Genomic DNA, 16,562 nt, shown 5'->3' on the forward strand with positions numbered 1-16,562 from the left:
ATGTCCACCGCCGCCGGAGTTGAGACTGTCGCCGCCTCCGTGACTGACACTGTCGCCACTCGGCTCGCGGCCATCTGCGACATGATCCATGCGCACCGCACCTCCGGGACGCCGATCAGCGCCAGACGAGCCGCCGCCATCTCCGCGATGATCGACGACGTCGCCGCCGCCGCCGCCGAGGGGAGGCCGAGGGCATTCAGGCGGAGGCGCCGGATGGCCAGCGCCCGCGGGTACAAGCAGGAGGGCCGCAGGCTCGGCCAGCAGGGCGGGCGCGGCGGCGTCGTCGTCGCGGCGCGCCACCGCGCCACGGGCCGCGCCGTGGCCGTCAAGTCCCTCCACCGCAGGAGCGGCGGGAGCTACGCCGGCGACGTGCTGCGCGAGGCCTGCTTCACGGCGGCCGGCGGGGGCCACCCCTCGCTCGTCGCGTTCCGCACCGTCGCGCGCAAGCCGGGCACCGCGGACTACTCCATCGTGATGGACCACGTCGGGCCGAGCCTCAGGGCGGTGATGGGTGGCCGCGGCGGCCGGCCGTTCCCGGAGGCCGAGGCGCGCCGCATCATGCGGCAGCTGCTGGCCGGCGCCGGGGCCTTGCACGAGCGTGGGATCGTCCACCGGGACGTCAGGCCCGACAACATCCTCGTCGGCGACGGCGGCGCCGTCAAACTCTGCAACTACGGGGCGGCCAAGTCCATGGCCGAGAAGGACCCGCCGTGCTACGACCCGGCCGGAACGTGCGCTTACGCCGCGCCGGAGGTGCTGGTGAAGAGCGCCGACCACGGCGAGCTCGTGGACGCATGGTCGCTCGGCTGCGTGATGGCGGAGCTCCTCACCGGCAAGCCGCCGTTCGCGGGGGAGGACGAGGCGCACCAGCTCTTCAAGATCTTCGACGTGGTCGGCGTGCCGTGCAGGAGGGCGTGGCAGGCACTCAAGCCCCAGGTCCACGACGACAAGGTGCAGCTGTGGCGAGCGCGGCAGCACCGGCGAGCGGGGCCCCGCAATCGACTGCGCGAGCTGGTCCCGGAGGAGACGCTGTCAGGCGAAGGTTTTCATGTCCTGAAAGGGCTCTTGTCGTGCGATCCCGAGAAGCGGCTGACGGCGGCCGCCGCGCTCCAGTGTCCGTGGTTCGCCGAGGACGACGACGACGCTCCTGTTTCGGGGAGGATCATCACGGTTTCCAAGATCAGCGCCATGGCCAGCAAGTCGTTGTCCTCGTTGTCACTGGCCATGTCCTCCGTTGGATGTGCGCTAGCAGGTTTACTCAGGCCCAAGGCATTGTGGCTGTGATTGTCGTGTGTTGTCGACGACTAGTAGTTTTTAGTGATCTGTTACTCTCTTTTTTATTACCAACATGTTAATGCCTGTTCGTTGTAAGAGGGAGCAAAGAAAACTTTGAGCAGATAATAAAATTTATTGAATGAGGCTAATGAGACACCTGATTGACGGCTAAAAGATAAGTACTATTAAGTACATAAACAAAGCATGCACAAGTAAAAGAATCATCAGTAATAGCCTCACTAATCAGGCTATTTCTGATGAAAAGTAATTAATCTAGTATTAACAAAAAAATTATAACAAGTTCTTTTAACCCCACTGGAAAATTCACCTAGTTATTGAACTCATGCTTCCGGCATCCAAACTGGTCAGGGCCTCTTTGGTAGAGCTCTATATTATTCCAATTCTCTATGGGACGGAGAGAAGTAATTCTGTGACTGAAAGTGATTTTCTTTGATTCTCTAGCATTTTAAAACCAGGATCGAGAATCACTTTACAGAATTAGAAAAATTATTTTTTTAGCTCCCGGCCTCTTGGTTCATTTCACAGAATCAGCAGAGAATCACTTCTTTAAAAAAAACTATTTGGCAGAGTTTATGCTGAACTCAGCAAAGAATCGGCTCTGGAAGTTCTGTCAAACACTCTTATTCTAGTTCAGTGATCCACCTATGACCTATAAAGGCAATCATATCCTCTGAATTGCTTTGCTCCAATGACTAACGTCAAAATCCTTTTGCATAATTCTGAATGCGCATATTTCATGACGACGAGTGAAAAATAGGGGATGAAGTAACAACATTTAATTTGCTCAATCATGCGGGCAACACCATATCCATGGTAGAAGAACATGGTTGGATTGTTCATAGCCATAGCAAAAAGAATAAGATCCTTTGCTTCGTAGAAAACAGTTGCAATCCAACTAGAACATTCTGCGCGCTTTGCGCCCTATCATAGCCCTACATTAGATATAGAAAATATCCATAATAAAATAACAGCATATTCTGTAAGTATAATAATACAACCCCTAAAATTCTATCACCATAAGTTATATGTTTATCTGCTATGACCATAGCATGCTTATATATCATGATCATAATTCATTGTTGCCAAACAATTTAGCTGGTAGTTCGGAATACTGATCCAAATGAGGAGAATAATAAATCAAATTGTTTATAGCCATGAGTTTAACCAAAATGTGTATCAATCTGGTTCTTGAAGCTCATCGGACTTCGATCAGCAGACAACCAAACACATAAAAGACTGATTATCAAAACCACAAAAAAGCTAGCTACAACTGCTATGGCTATGCATCCTCGCTTGGGCTGTAAAAAGAAACCTGTCACTTGGTGCGATATAATTAGAACATGCAACAGACTTGTTACTCAGATCTTGTCCTAAATAGGAGTATTAAAATATGTGTGCAAGCCAATGAGTAAAGACGGTGCAAGAAATTACCTAGCTTTAGTATGGGCATCTGCACTGGTATCACCATCATCATCTCTAGCACCACATAGCTTCCTGACAGTTTTTTTTCCTTGAAGATGGGCAAGACCTAGAAGTACATATTCCAATACACAATCGACAAAAATTAAAAATTAGGATGCGGTGAATCTAACTTTTCCTTGAAACACTTTTTTGTTTTGTTTGTATAAAATCAGCGTACGCATTTGCATTGACAACAACAGTAACAGTGTCCTAGGGCAAAACATCTCAAAAGGAAGCAATTAGGGGCAGTACAACTCTTACTCGGGTGGTTATAAACAGACAGGCTACTGCACCATGCCTAAATTAGCTACAAGTACATAAGGGTAGGTCTAATCACGTATGTTTTAGGGAACTGATGCTCTAGAAATCCGATGGGCAGCATGGCTCCGTGCACGAGACGGCTACACACCTGTGCCTGCACTGCCCTTTTGCACGGCATGTTTAGCACCTAGTCAGCACATGGACTGCAGGAGTGATACAAGTCCCACAAGAACAAGATGAAGGCATTGAAGAATGGTGGAAGAGCAGCTTGGCGCACCTCAGTCAAGCTCAAAAATGCTCGGTGGCAGCAATCCTCACTTATACTACTTGGAACATTTGGAAGGAGAGGAATAGAAGAGTCTTCGAACAGAAATGCTTGCAGCCGCATCAGGTGGTTTTGCTGATCAAAGAAGAAATAAATCTGAGAAGGGTGGCTTGTGGCACACCCGTGGTGCATTAGGCATATATATGAGTAGAGGTGCATCAGTTTGTTATGTAATATTTTTTCTCTAAATCTGAATCATGCTTGCTTCTCTTCTTAAATGAATCCGGCGGTGCTCCTGTCAAGTTTTCAAAAAAAAAAGCATGGCTCCGTGCTTCACCTTTTCACTGATCCCCTCCCTTCCACCTGGCCCCCAAATCGGATCCACCTCGACAAGCCCGCAACCGGTGCTGCTTCTCCTCTCCTGCGACGGCCCAAAAAGTAGCCGTTGCCTTTTTCCCCCAATTGCTAAATCCTCTCCTCTCCCAGATCCCCTATTTCCTCTCCTCCCATAAACTCCACGCTCTCGCGTTCCCTCCCCCCATTTCAAACCCAGCCGCGTCGCGCACGGGAGGCGAGCAGCCGAGGGGATCCCCCCCCCCCCCCCCCCCCGCTTCGAGCACCGATCGAAGCGAAGGCGAGGCGCCGGGGCGGTCTCGGGGTCGGAGACGAGGCGGGGAGGTGAGGGGAGTCCGGATGGTGGAGGCCGGCGCGAGCTTCATGGTACTCGGAACCGTTCTCTTCGCCTCCCCTCTCGCCATCCCACGCGTCCGTCCGCCCGCGCACGCGCGCTGGATCCGGTGGCGGTTTCCAGCCGGAGTTGCTGACCATGGGTGGGGTTTGTTTCCGGGCGCAGGATAAGGTCGAGGCGGCGGCGGACGAGGGCGGCGGCGTGGACAAGGGCGAGGGGGAGGAGGAGATTGGGGAGATGGCGCCCGTGGAGCCGCTGCCGGAGCCCCCCGACGACGGCGGGCCCGTCGCGTGGCCCATGCCGGATTTCTGCCCTCTCACGGTGAGCCATCAGCCTCCCCCCTCCTTCTGGATTCAATTCTCTCTCTCTCGCTCTCGCGTTTGAAATGTTGATGAAATGCTGTTCCGCTTGTTTGATCAGATCGACGGGGCCGTGAAGGAGTCGTTCCTGGAGACCCTGCGGAAGGACGCGGCGGAGACGGAGCGGCCGCCGCGGGAGGGTGTGGAGGCCGAGGAAGTGATGAGCCCGGACTCGCGGCCGTCGAGCAGCAAGCGCCACCGCACCGGCACTGCCTCGCCGTCGTCCCGGAGCAGCCCCTACCGCAACATCCTGCAGGTGTTTCAGCAGTGCCGGCAGGACGTCGTCGGGGAGACTCCGGCGAAGAATTGCTAGAGCGCAGAAACAGAGCACTGGATCAGGCCGCGATGTCACGGCTTCTCACCTCTTGCTTGAGAAAAAGTCCTTGTTATTTTGTTCAGCCGAGCAGAAACAGAGCACAGGATCAGGCCGCATATTGATCGTGATGCTGTGACTGAAAAAGGGGATAGGGAGTTTGCATTCTTGTGTAAAGATTGGATACAGAAGTTACGAAATCTAGTTCTCAAAAAAAAAGTTACGAAATCTCGAGTAAAGAAGAAAACTATGAGAAATCTCGAGTATTTGCAAACCATGATACTTATTCTTTGCCATACGTTACCCGTTTGGCATGTACAATGCTAATCGACAGATGACGTGCCAACTGCCAAGAATTGTAAATTGCGAAGATGCCAAGAACCATAGATCTCTCATCTATCAGGGCCGGAAACAACAAAAAAACGGAACAAATAGATGGGCACTTTGGCGCAACAAATTCTGGAGTAAGACTAAGGAAATAAGCACCAAAAAGATTTATTGCGAGCAAGGGCATCGTTACAACTTACAACATATGTTCTTTGATGGACACGTTACAAAATATACATCCATTTAAGTCGCCAGTTTGGCCAAAATCACCATATCTAATATCTTAACTTCGTATGTGTCGTCCAGCTTCACTATTCCGTCAGAACCATCTATGCCAATGAGTTTTCCTGTGTATCCACGGAAATTGCCATTCAGTATCTTGATCCTGTCACTCTTCTTTGGCCTGATGACCTCAACCTCGTTCGGAAGAACCGTCACCATGTCTCCGTTGCCCGAAGACCCGAGTGCGACTCGGCAAGATCCATCCTGTAGGTTCAAATGCATGTGAGCATGGCACAAGACAAACAAAAGGCAGCAGAAGTTTCAGTCAGCCATGCGGTGTGGAACACATACCCCAAGTACTTCCCTGACCACACCAGGACCGTCATCACCTCCCCTCAAGACGTTGACCAAAACATCTGGCAACAGCCATGTACCTTCACCCTCACCACCTGCAGGCATTTCAGCACATGATTAGATAGTATCTATGTGAAGAGGGCAGCACATCACAAGTGTGAAACCATAGTGATGGCAACAGCGCACCTATTATGGGGGACATTATATCCATTCCAACATTGCCTGGAGTCATTGGTTGACCACCAGGTGTACCCGGAAGATACGCGGCAGAATTTGGAGTCATCGGTTGACCAACAGGTGTGGAAGGAACGTATGGACTCGGAGCATTTGCTAGATCAGAATGAAAACACATCATCAGAACAAAACTATCCACAAAACACTTAATAAATACATCACCACATTAGTACATCAAATAAACAAATATATTTCTATACCATAATTATCCCTAGGAGTCGGAGCATCATTGAAACTAACTCCTGGAGTGTTTGCCCACCCTGATCCAGGTGTGGGGGCTTCGTATGGCCGAGCTGGTGGAGTTCCTGGCTGAAAATTTTGCAAGAAAACAAACGTAGGAGTTACATATCAGCACCAAACAAGGCACCAAAAACAAATGAGGAATAGGACTGGACTGACGAAACCAAACCTGGTAGGCTGGACTGCTACTCCAAGTAGCAGGATTTCCATCTTCCCAATTATCCCTGGTAAAACACCAACACGGCAATGATCAAAATCACATATAAATGGCTACTTCTAAAATAAACGGTGAGCCATTGTTTGAAACCAAGAAATTCTCTTTCCTGCATCCCAAACAGACCCTTCAGCTATTTGAAAATTTCATTGTACAACCCTAGTTCCAAGATATGTACATGGATCAGAAATATCATTGTGGAAAAAATCACAACCTCGGAGGACTCATAGGAGCCCAGGCTCGACTACGCATAGGAGTCCGCATCCCGTCATGTATTGGTGTTGCTGTAGCAGTTGAATGAGCAAATTATTACAGAACACACTAAATGAATGGCAAATACTGAATGGATAGTACAAAAGGCATCTATAGATTCCCATTCCAAGTTTACTAAGGTGGGAACACTTGATGAAATGGTTTGAGAATAGCTTGGGCTCCCATGTTCATGGCAACAAATAAAATAGATACAAACACACAGCCCATACACAGACAAAGGACAATGAGAACGATCTTGCCTTTTGAAAAACTCCATAATCTTCAAAACAATTAGATATAAGCAAACAAATATATTGATCAAAGGACAGCAACTTGCAAATGGGGAAAGACTCAAACAACTAAAAATCAGCGATTGCATATGGGCCCAACGGAAATATCCTTTCATCCATTGGAAGTTGGGAACAGATAGAAATATCAGGACAAAAGGAAAACAAACCTCCAGGGTCCCGTATTGGAGTCTGATAAGCATGGTGTGGTGTTCGAGATGGGTGCATTGGTGTTTCACCACCCAATGAATAACGAGGTTCACTGATGACACAATAATACTCCAGTTAACAAAATAGATCAAAAAGTTTCATTAAAATGACAAGTGTGGAAAATATTACCGGAATGGTGTTGCGACAGTAGGAGTGTCAGCAATATCATCTCTTTTAACTGTGTATTTGTATTCATATTAGCCTTCAATATGTGAGAATCATAGGACACAGATAACAGTATGAGGATTCACCTGTGACAATCTTCATCAATGAATCAAGCTCCACACGGACAAGTGCACCAGTCACCTCTTTGACACGGCCACGGTAGCCCTTGTAAGGACCAGACTTAATTTTGATACATTTTCCCACCAAGGCATCATGCCCTCTACCACCACGACCACCTCCAAATCTTCCACCATCTGCATTGGATAGCTAGAATATATTAGTTGATAATCTGCAGCTACACAAAGCAACTGACCTAACTTTAAGAAATCTAGATGATTGAATAGTGATCTGTAACATATACAGGCAAAATAAGCCTTGGAAGTTGGAAACTTGCAGAATATAAAAAGATCATACAATTCATGTGAGGTCCTCTTGGGGGCAGCCTTCCTGGAGATTGCAAAATGCTTGCTGGAGACCTCAAAGCACCAAGCCGAGCATCTGCTGTATCCATGCCCTGCATCAATAAAATGAACACTGAGACAAAAATTCTCAAGAATAGCTGACCGAGGTTATCAAAAGGGTTCAGCACAAACATTTCCTCGTCGGCCACCAGTTGATCCACCAACAAGAAGGCAAGATTGTGCTTTTGCACAAATAAAGCCTGCATGTTCAAGGTGATGCCTGTCATAGATAAACAGTATCCCCTTGTGTATGTGCTCCACAGGTCCTTGCTTCCCCTAATTTGACAAAATATGGATGTGGATATAATAAGTAACAGAATAAACAGGAATCAAAACACCAACTATAAAATCATAACATTAGAGAACTAGGACGCACCTTGCATGCTCCTTCAACAACCCTTACAACATCCTTTGCTGAGATAATATTATTTGACCTATCTTTCACCGATGCACGCCGATCAATTTTGCTTTTAATTTCTCTTAATTTCACGAGTACAACTTCAGGTCTATCTGGCACTCCTTTCAGAACCTAAATATACAACTTGTTAATTACAGTGTGAAGTACAATCACCATCATTAGTGGAATATAATCAAATTACCTGAAATGCTTCAGCTTCCACCCTTATAATTACCCCAAATGACAAATTGCTGAAAATAGATTATGAGGAATACAAGTAATCACAACAGACCAACTATGACAATTGTTCACTGGAAGGGTAAACTTACTCCAAAAGGACAAGATCATGCAGTTCATAATCACCAATTCTGGTAATCCCTGTGGTAATTTCAGAGCTTTCAACAACATGATCGGCAAACACACGGATCTGTGTCATCCAACAAACATAGCACAGTTAAGATGAAACAATCTCAAATAGATCAGCTTAAATGTTTCTATTTCATAATATCGGTACAAAAATTGCTCACATGTTCTTTAGTTGTGTCAGACAAAATGATCAAGACATGTCCTTCCACTTTAACAACCATGCCAGTAGCACCTTCTTGAACACCTGAGATCACCTTGACATGGTCACCAGGTTTGAAATATTTGCAAAGCTCCTTCTCATTGAAAGCTAATGTTTTCTGCAGTTGCAAGAAATGCATTAATAATAGATAAATTACTCTTCCCCCATAATTTTATAGAAACAAATAGCTGAAATTGCAATTAATTACCGGAAGATCAGATATTTTCGGTCTGATGTGAACTGTTTCATCCTCTACTTTCTCAACCCACCCCTCCAGATTTTTCAAATCGCCTTTAATAACAATGACGGCATCACCCTTCATGAAGTGCCCTTTTTTCCTGTTTGCAAACAGAGTGGACAAGCTAGCCATGTCGCCATTCATGTCGTCACCAGGCTTCCTAAATTTCTCAAGTTCATCGAATGACGGCTGAATATTATTTGTGTGGATTGATTTTGTGGAGACTGATTTGTACAAGAAACCATCTTTGAACTTCAGATTATCAACCCACTCAAAGTACTCTCCAGATTCTTTATCCCGCCTCCGTTCCACTCGAATGTGCATCTCCCTGTTTGCATGGGATTAGCAAACAATAACAGAACACTTTGATCAATTCTAAAGGAGAAAAATGTCACCTCGCCTCATCGATATTGAAGAATCGTGGTGGTGGAACAAATGCTTTCTTCTTTACAGTATCTCTCCCTTCCTGAGATACAAATTGTCCATCATTAGAGGATAGAGGGTACCCAAATGAGCTAATTAACTGAACAGCTTAAACAAGAGCAAGCAAATTAACAACCAATCATGATAATAAGAATATTACTTCAAACAAGTACAAGCTCAGAGACTACATGTTTTTTGCTTCAGAAAAACATGACCAGGAGAAAGAAAAACAAATTGAGCATAAATATAGAACAGGAATTTAGTCTCTTATGTTGCAATCGAACTGTGGACCTGATATCCCAACTTTGAATATACATTTAAGGAGTGGTGACTTGTTAACATTATAATTTGTACATAATAACAGAAGAGCATAAAACTGAGACGGGTAGATTAGCTCCACCCTCCAGCATAAAACTCAGACAAGTATATTAGCTCCACTCCTCAATTTATGTACAAAGTAAAATAGATAGGAAGAGATTGTGAGAAACATGGGTTAGAACTTACCAGCTTACTAGCCAAAGCTTGTAGATCTATTCTAGGGATCAGCTTTACATCCACTCTTTGGCGTACATTGTCAACATCAACAACCTGAAGAATACGACCACATATTAATTTGAAGAATGACAAGAGGCAGAACCAGGAATGTCTTCCGCTTTGGCTGAATCAGTTAACAACAGATGGACAAGCATGTGACTAGTAGAAATTAGATTAGCTTCTAGTTTCTTTTGATCCTAATGTATTACATGAGTGAGATTAATTAGCTCAACACATGTCCTAGCTCCACCACAGATGAATTATGCATAATATTTATGAGAGACGTGCAGTAATACCTTAGCAAGGTCACCTTTATATATGCCCAACTTCATTCGGACCCAAGAATCCCTTGAAAGATCAACAGATTTGCTCTCAACTGAGAGGACATCTGCCATTTCTTTTATTGGAACTAAGGTTATTTTTGCTGAAGCATAAATATTTCGTAGACCTTTGCAAGCCTGCATAGACCAAGTTAAGTAGGGGAAATGGAATCAGAAGAAGTTAATACCGAGTACATGCTTACCTCTTTGACATGGGCCTCCTTTTCAGCTTCAACGTAAATATAATTTTTTAGATGATCCAACGCCACGACAGACTTTATCTGAAGATCTGACCTATCGATGTACTTTTGCATCAGACAAATCGCAGTCTCTCTCTCATGTCCAATCTGAAGTCATAGTTATACATTAGTATTTAGTAGACTTTAAGCCTAAAAAGAAACATCCAGGCAGTTTAATAAAATAAATCTTGCGCATACCGCACATTTGACCATCCATAGTTTAGGATCCTTCACAGAAGGCAACAGAGCTTGTTGTTCCACTTCTGCAGCTTCCTCACCATACTCAATATGAGTGGATCTTGCATATCTCTCCCGTACTTGTCTCTCAATCTCATCAATGTCCTCTTCTTCATCCCTCATAGGCATCGAATGACGTCTTGAGCCCCTAACAACATCCTCATCAGGAATATCGGCCCCAGCATCATTGATAAAATCTAAACAAAGGTAAAGGAGTGGAAGCATTAGAAACCTGAAATTCTTCTGTAGTTTAGTGCAACAATAAGCACAGATCTAACTCAATTTCAACATTAAACAGTTGTATGGATTCCAAAAGCAATATAAAAAACAGTAACAAAATTAACACTGTTGCTAGCAATGCTAGCAGTAATAGCCGTCGCCATGTGTCACCAGGTTAATGTCTATTTTGCTCAACCAAGAAGAGATCCACGGTCATCATCTTTATAGTCTATTCCAACCAGGCCCATACTTCATTTCTTTCAGTAACTAGTACTACATAGTATTTAAATAGCAAAACAGTAGACTTCAACATTTATCAACCCTTGCTTGTGATGTATAGATCAGCACTCAGCTCGTAGATATTTCAGTTTGGTATGTCCAGTCCATTATTTTCAGTAATCAAGGGAGGAAGATGTTTGTGAGATTAACTGCAAGTATGGATGACAGCATGGAACTGATCTGAATATATGTAGGGTTTCAAAGTAAGTACTTGCAGAAAATCTAATATCCTGATAGTTCAAATGTGCACAATGAGGACAAAGGCACCCCAGTAGTAGTTTTGATTTGATTTCATGACAATGTTCCAGTGTAAAGGGCATACATATTTTTTCATATTGCAGAAGACTAAACCATTTGAGCTGAGATGCAATTTATGAATGAGTTTTCAATTTGATGGCAAGGTTTCATGAAGTTTCAAGCATCTTATCCAACATTCAGAAGAGCAAAATTAATTAATTGATAGCATAAGAAGAAATGATAAGATTTAGTCAACGGTACATAGGGTTTGATAAGTGTTAATATGGCTCTGGGAACTGACTCTTCCTAGCCCTTTCAAATAGCTTTTGCAAACAGAAGGCTCATAGGTTTGTTCTTACAGGCAACTTTGCATGCCTGAAATAATCAGACAGAATAAATTCCAAGTCTCCAACTGCAGTGCAAGTTGAGGCCCTAGCATCAAGTTTGCCCAATACCATTCAAGCAGACTTAGGTTCTTTATACCCAAAAACTTAGGCCCAGCTAAATCACCATCACTATCAGCTTACATAAAAGACAACTAATGTAATCAAATCAATTTCAGCTTGAACAAGCTCATTGAAGAAAATTATCACCTGAGCAGATAGTTAAGATAGAGATTCAGAATAGGCCACAACAACTTTAAGAAACATATCGGGACTGCAGTCAGGTTTTGATCCAAATACTAGTATTTTACTAATCAGCATCATCCAGGTGCACCTCTACCACTGCACTTAAACATGACTAAGCTCCGTGTCAAGATCTGGAGCTGAGTTGAACATCATAATGAGCTGCTTTTAGCTAACGGCTGCTATAAACCTAAGTTTCTCGCCAACCTGCACATACTAGAGTGATGAAAACAACACAGAAGGGGTGGATCCTATCTTGAGCATAAAGTGTCAACAAAATTGCTAGTTTCTCAGTTGGCCCCCGAACCAAGTTGTGGAAACCGACCTAGTTAGGTTCAGATCTCAACAAAGACTGCAGAAATACCACCGAAGCCCCAAATAGAGCATCACGACGCGATCAGATAGAGCGACCACTCACCGTCCTCGCCCTCGCCGTCGTCCTCTTCCTCCTCGTCCTCGTCGACCTGGGCCTCCTCATCGAAGAACCCCCGCACCCCGCCGCCGCCCTTCTTCCTCGGCCGCGCCCCGCCGTCGTCGTCCTCATCCTCCTCGTCGTCCTCGATAGCCGAGTCGTCGATGAAGTTGTCCTCGCGCGACCGCTTCCGCCCGCCGCCGCCGCCGCCCTTGCCGCCGCCGCCGCCGCCGCGGGAGGCCTTCCCGCGCCTGGCCTCCTCCTCGTAGTCGTCCTCCTCATCCTCCTCCTCGTCGTCCAGGTCGTAGGCCTCCTCCTCGTCCTCGTCCTCCTCCACCTCGTCGTCGTCGTCGTCGCGGCCGCGGCGAGCCATGGATTTGGCGGCTAGGTTTTCGAGCTCTCGCGGGGGCGAGGTGCACACAGAGGAAAGGGGAAACTCCTCTCGCCGAGTCGTGTGACGATGTGCGGGGAAGGCGAGGTGGAGGTGGGGCTTTTTACACATTGTCCTACGGATTTAACAGTACTGTAGTTGAAAATTTTAGTTTTTACCACTTTTTTTAACTACATGACAGGACACAGTGGCAGACCACATTGGCGCCCGGTCAGCAAGACGAGGCAAAATGTCCTTTCTGCCCATGATCTCCTCTCTTCTCCCTCTCCGACAACTGGGTCCCGCAGCTTCTCTCGCTGCCAGGTGGGTCCCAGTTGTCAGCATCGTCTTCCACCTCTGATGCCTGCCCCGTTCGTCCCCCAGGCCACCGGCACCGCCGAGGCCGAGGGCACCCACAGCCAGACCAGGCACGCTGCCGGGCTCGCCCGCGGCCAAGGCCATACGCACCGGCCGCTAGGGCCGAGCTCGCTTGCGGCCTGGCCACCCCTCTCGCTCTCTGCTCTCTCCCTCTCACTCCGAGCGCGCTCTGCTCCGGCCTCCAGCGAGCTCCCCTCTGCTAGAGCTCTCATCACATGCATGTCTTCCAATCTTTAACTGAAGCTGTTGTTGCTAGCGTGGAAGCAACCGGATGTATACAGATGAAGATGAACTTTCAATTCGTATGCTAGGGAAGCAACGAGCTGTGGAGGCCGCAGTGCGTGGGGACGAGGCGGCGCATGGTCGGGAGGAGCAGGCTGCCGGCGGCGGAGGCGGAGCAGGCGGCACGCGGCCCGGCGAAGCAGGCCATCTCCTTCTCTCTCCTCCCCGACGGCTGCGCCAGTACCTGTGCCCGTGGCCGAGCTCGCCGCAGCAGTCCTCGCGGCCGTGGGCAAGCTCGCCGCCGCGGCGGCGCATCGGGCGAGGCGCGGCGCGGCGCCCCTCCCTGCTTCGCCTTCGCCGGCGAGCGGGTCGGCCTCTCCTTCAAGCGTCCCCTCATAAGAGAACACTTAAAAGTGGTACAATATCAGTCCCAGGAGGCTGATAACATTTTTATTGCATCAGATGGTACTTCACCATACAACTCTACACGGTAATGGGCAGTGAAGCGCCACTATCGCGAGGATAACAACTAACACCCACACAGCGATATTAATTACGAAGAGGGGTCATCAGAGTCTTGCGCCATACGGAACTTCCTGCGGGTGATCCTATCCACAGGCAAGGTTGGGTGCAGGACGGAAACCCTACTCAACGTCTTCGGGAACGAAGTCCGGATCCTCCTCTGTAAAAATTAAGAATGGGGTGAGTACAAACGTACTCAGCAAGTTCAACCACACCCACTGAGGGGGTATAAACAGAATATAATGCACAGGGTAAATCAAAGATAAGGTTAGGGTTTAATTTGCGGAAAGCAAAGTTTTATGCAGGGGTTCATTTGAAAGAAAAGATTTTCAAAGCAAGTTTTCTTGTACCGAGGAACACGTAGTGTTGACCCACACGGGATCCAAGTTTTAAGCTGCTACTGGACTCCTCATCCGCCGTAGCACACGGCACAACTGCCGGACACTTTTCTAAAATAACTCACGCCAACCCATCCATTCCCAGAAAAAACACTAGTTATGTGACCACACCGTAACTCGTCCAATACTGTGGGCACGGCTATTCGAATAGATTCTTAACTCTGCATAGGTGTGCAACTTTACCCACAATCGGGGTACAGCAACTCGATCACCTTAGTGTCGGTGCAGATCCCAACAAAGCCATTACCCACGTTAGCTAGACCTGACGAGCCACCACGGGATCCACCAAGGGGTCATTGACCTATCACAGAGGTTTTAACTAGGGCATAAGTCACACAGAACTAATCCCTTCTCCTTAATCACCCGTTGCTCTCAGCTCTCCTGATGGCTGTCAGACTAACTAGTGGGGTTTATGCTAAGTCGTTGCCCATTCAACGGTCGAGTGGTTTGCACGATAATGAAGTTAGGTGAGATGACACACCAACTTGGTCCTTAGTTGTGACAAGATGGATATCTCCCTTCCTTGCTCTGCCACACAGGCACGAGCACACCGTTCGGCAATTCACACAGAAGTGCCATCCATCTCGTCTAATATCATCTTTCAAAATTCCACATTTTCCCCTTCCCACACACTCACACATTTTTTCTTTTGTAAACAAGTTGTATTGTGTTTAAGGTCCTAAGCGTTGTAGTAGCGATTAACGTCCAAACAAATCACATTCAGACATTAATCTAGGTGGTCAAGGAATGGTTATAACAAATCAAGGGGTGGCTATGCAACCATGTTTTCAGCAGGCAAAACGTATGCAATTTTATAAAATAGGCCAATAGGTTGTGTCTATAAAAACTAGGACAAAATATGCATCAAAGGGCGGGATTGAACTTGCCGTCTTCAAAGCCTTCCGGGAAGTCCTGATCGAGGTACTATCCTTCGGGTTCGGGGTCATGGAACTGGTCCTCATTCGCTTGCTCGCAGTACTGCTCGTCGACGGGTTCTCCCTCGTTCACACCGTGATCTACGACGCATACAAACAAACACACAATCACGAAAAAGAAATGAAAGTTTTATCGCTATGCTCGATTCGAAAACAATTAAGATATGGATATAGGAGTAATATTTTTGGGCGATTTCCTAATGGCATGGCCAAAACTATGTTAGGATTGGCGTGGTAAAGTTTCAGGTCGATCGGAGATTGTTTGGCGCATGAAATGATAAGTCAACGGGGTGTCTAAACAAGGGTCCAGGGACTTGTTTATAATTAGTTCTAAGATAACAGGGACTTGGTTGGAATTTTAGCAAACATCGAGGCTACTCTGGAAAAGTGTAGGGTATATTTGAAACTAAGTTTATAGTGGAAGGGTTTATTTGTGAATAAAGAAAGTAGACAAGGGCCCTTTTGTAAAAAAATAAGGGTGGGGTTCTTAATTAAATTGGAAGAAGGAGAGGGCTTAAGGGCAAAATAGCCCTTCATCTCCCTCCTCTCGACACAGAGCAGGGGAGGGGGGCGCTGGGCGCCGGTGGCTGCCCAGGGCACGGCGGCGGCCGGGGTCAGGAGGAAAAGGGAGAGGGCCCACGGGAGATCGAATCCCCCCCTAATTTGGGCGGAGGCGGCCCGTGGAGGTGGCGCCACGGCGGCAGGCGGCTAGTGGCAGTTCTGGTGGCCGCGTTGCAGGCGCGGGGAAGGGACCAGTGGCGGTGGGCGAGCTTGAGGGAGTGGAGGGGTCCTACCTTGGCCCTTGACCCGGGTGGGGAGGAGGCGAGGCGCTTCGGCCACGGGAGCGGGCAGCGGCGGGCAGTAGTGTGCGTGGCGGCGGCGCTGCGGGCTAGGAGAGGGGGTACGCTGTGGTGGAGGCGGTTATGGAGCGTAGAAGCAGTGCGAGGGGTCCCTTTATAGGGCGAGTAAGGCGGTGGAGGGGAGGAACGCGGCGGTGGCCGGCTGGCGGGCTCGGCGGGGCGCCATTAATGGCGTGGGGGGCAACTGCTATGCTTGCCGGGGTCGCGGAGCGGCGTGAGCACCGAGGGCGTCGGCGTGCACGTGGAGGACGGGGCTGTTGCTGTTGGGCTTGTCGCCACGCGGCTCGAGCGACGAGGCAGCGGTGCTGTGCGCGAGCAGTGCGCGTACGGCGGCGCGAGCGTCAAGACGGCCAGGCGACGTGACAAGTCTGGCAGCGGCGAGCGGCGCGGCCAGCGGCATGGCCGAGTGGAGCACGTGCGCGCGTGCGTGGATGGGAGGGTGGCTGTGAGCGGCTTGGCAGCGTGCGACGCGCGGCAGAGTGGAGCGGCGAGCGGCGGGCGTCGCGGCGGGCGTCGCGGCCGCATGGTGCACGCGTGGGCAG

At 48.1% G+C, this 16,562-nt stretch overlaps 3 protein-coding genes across 3 annotated transcripts; 2 read left to right on the forward strand and 1 right to left on the reverse strand.

Annotated features, from left to right (window-relative positions):
* Positions 1–1,284, forward strand: LOC120701846 (putative cyclin-dependent kinase F-2). Its single transcript, XM_039985655.1, has one exon. It carries the CDS (start codon positions 1–3, stop codon positions 1,282–1,284), a length of 1,284 nt encoding a protein of 427 aa, XP_039841589.1.
* A 2,454-nt stretch (positions 1,285–3,738) lies between these two features.
* Positions 3,739–4,843, forward strand: LOC120704614. Its single transcript, XM_039989072.1, has 3 exons — positions 3,739–4,003; positions 4,137–4,292; positions 4,392–4,843. The coding sequence occupies exons 1-3, from the start codon at positions 3,977–3,979 to the stop codon at positions 4,641–4,643; spliced, it is 435 nt and encodes a 144-aa protein (XP_039845006.1). The 5' UTR covers positions 3,739–3,976; the 3' UTR covers positions 4,644–4,843.
* A 271-nt stretch (positions 4,844–5,114) lies between these two features.
* On the reverse strand, positions 5,115–12,806 carry LOC120704613 (putative transcription elongation factor SPT5 homolog 1). Its single transcript, XM_039989071.1, has 22 exons — positions 12,342–12,806; positions 10,524–10,759; positions 10,290–10,433; positions 10,063–10,224; positions 9,737–9,820; positions 9,205–9,275; positions 8,780–9,137; positions 8,534–8,689; positions 8,336–8,433; positions 8,209–8,257; positions 7,986–8,138; positions 7,742–7,885; positions 7,563–7,662; positions 7,235–7,402; positions 7,113–7,161; positions 6,944–7,035; positions 6,449–6,518; positions 6,190–6,244; positions 5,981–6,089; positions 5,733–5,876; positions 5,544–5,641; positions 5,115–5,456 (listed from the first exon to the last, which is right to left on the reverse strand). The coding sequence occupies exons 1-22, from the start codon at positions 12,706–12,708 to the stop codon at positions 5,214–5,216; spliced, it is 3,150 nt and encodes a 1,049-aa protein (XP_039845005.1). The 5' UTR covers positions 12,709–12,806; the 3' UTR covers positions 5,115–5,213.
* Positions 12,807–16,562: the final 3,756 nt, after the last annotated feature.

Source organism: Panicum virgatum, chromosome 4K (assembly GCF_016808335.1).
Source record: "Panicum virgatum strain AP13 chromosome 4K, P.virgatum_v5, whole genome shotgun sequence".
NCBI classification, from domain to species: domain Eukaryota; kingdom Viridiplantae; phylum Streptophyta; class Magnoliopsida; order Poales; family Poaceae; genus Panicum; species Panicum virgatum.

Coding starts and splice junctions, on each gene's coding strand:
- LOC120704614 (XM_039989072.1), top strand. CDS start 3,977: ATGGTGGAGGCCGGCGCGAGCTTCATG. Junction 4,004..4,136: donor AGGCCGGCGCGAGCTTCATG/GTACTCGGAACC, acceptor TTCCGGGCGCAG/GATAAGGTCGAGGCGGCGGC. Junction 4,293..4,391: donor CGGATTTCTGCCCTCTCACG/GTGAGCCATCAG, acceptor TTGTTTGATCAG/ATCGACGGGGCCGTGAAGGA.
- LOC120701846 (XM_039985655.1), top strand. CDS start 1: ATGTCCACCGCCGCCGGAGTTGAGACTGTCGCCGCCTCCGTGACTGAC.
- LOC120704613 (XM_039989071.1), bottom strand. CDS start 12,708: ATGGCTCGCCGCGGCCGCGACGACGACGACGACGAGGTGGAGGAGGAC. Junction 9,276..9,736: donor AAGCTTTGGCTAGTAAGCTG/GTAAGTTCTAAC, acceptor TTTGTATCTCAG/GAAGGGAGAGATACTGTAAA. Junction 6,245..6,448: donor GCTCCTATGAGTCCTCCGAG/GTTGTGATTTTT, acceptor GTGTTTTACCAG/GGATAATTGGGAAGATGGAA.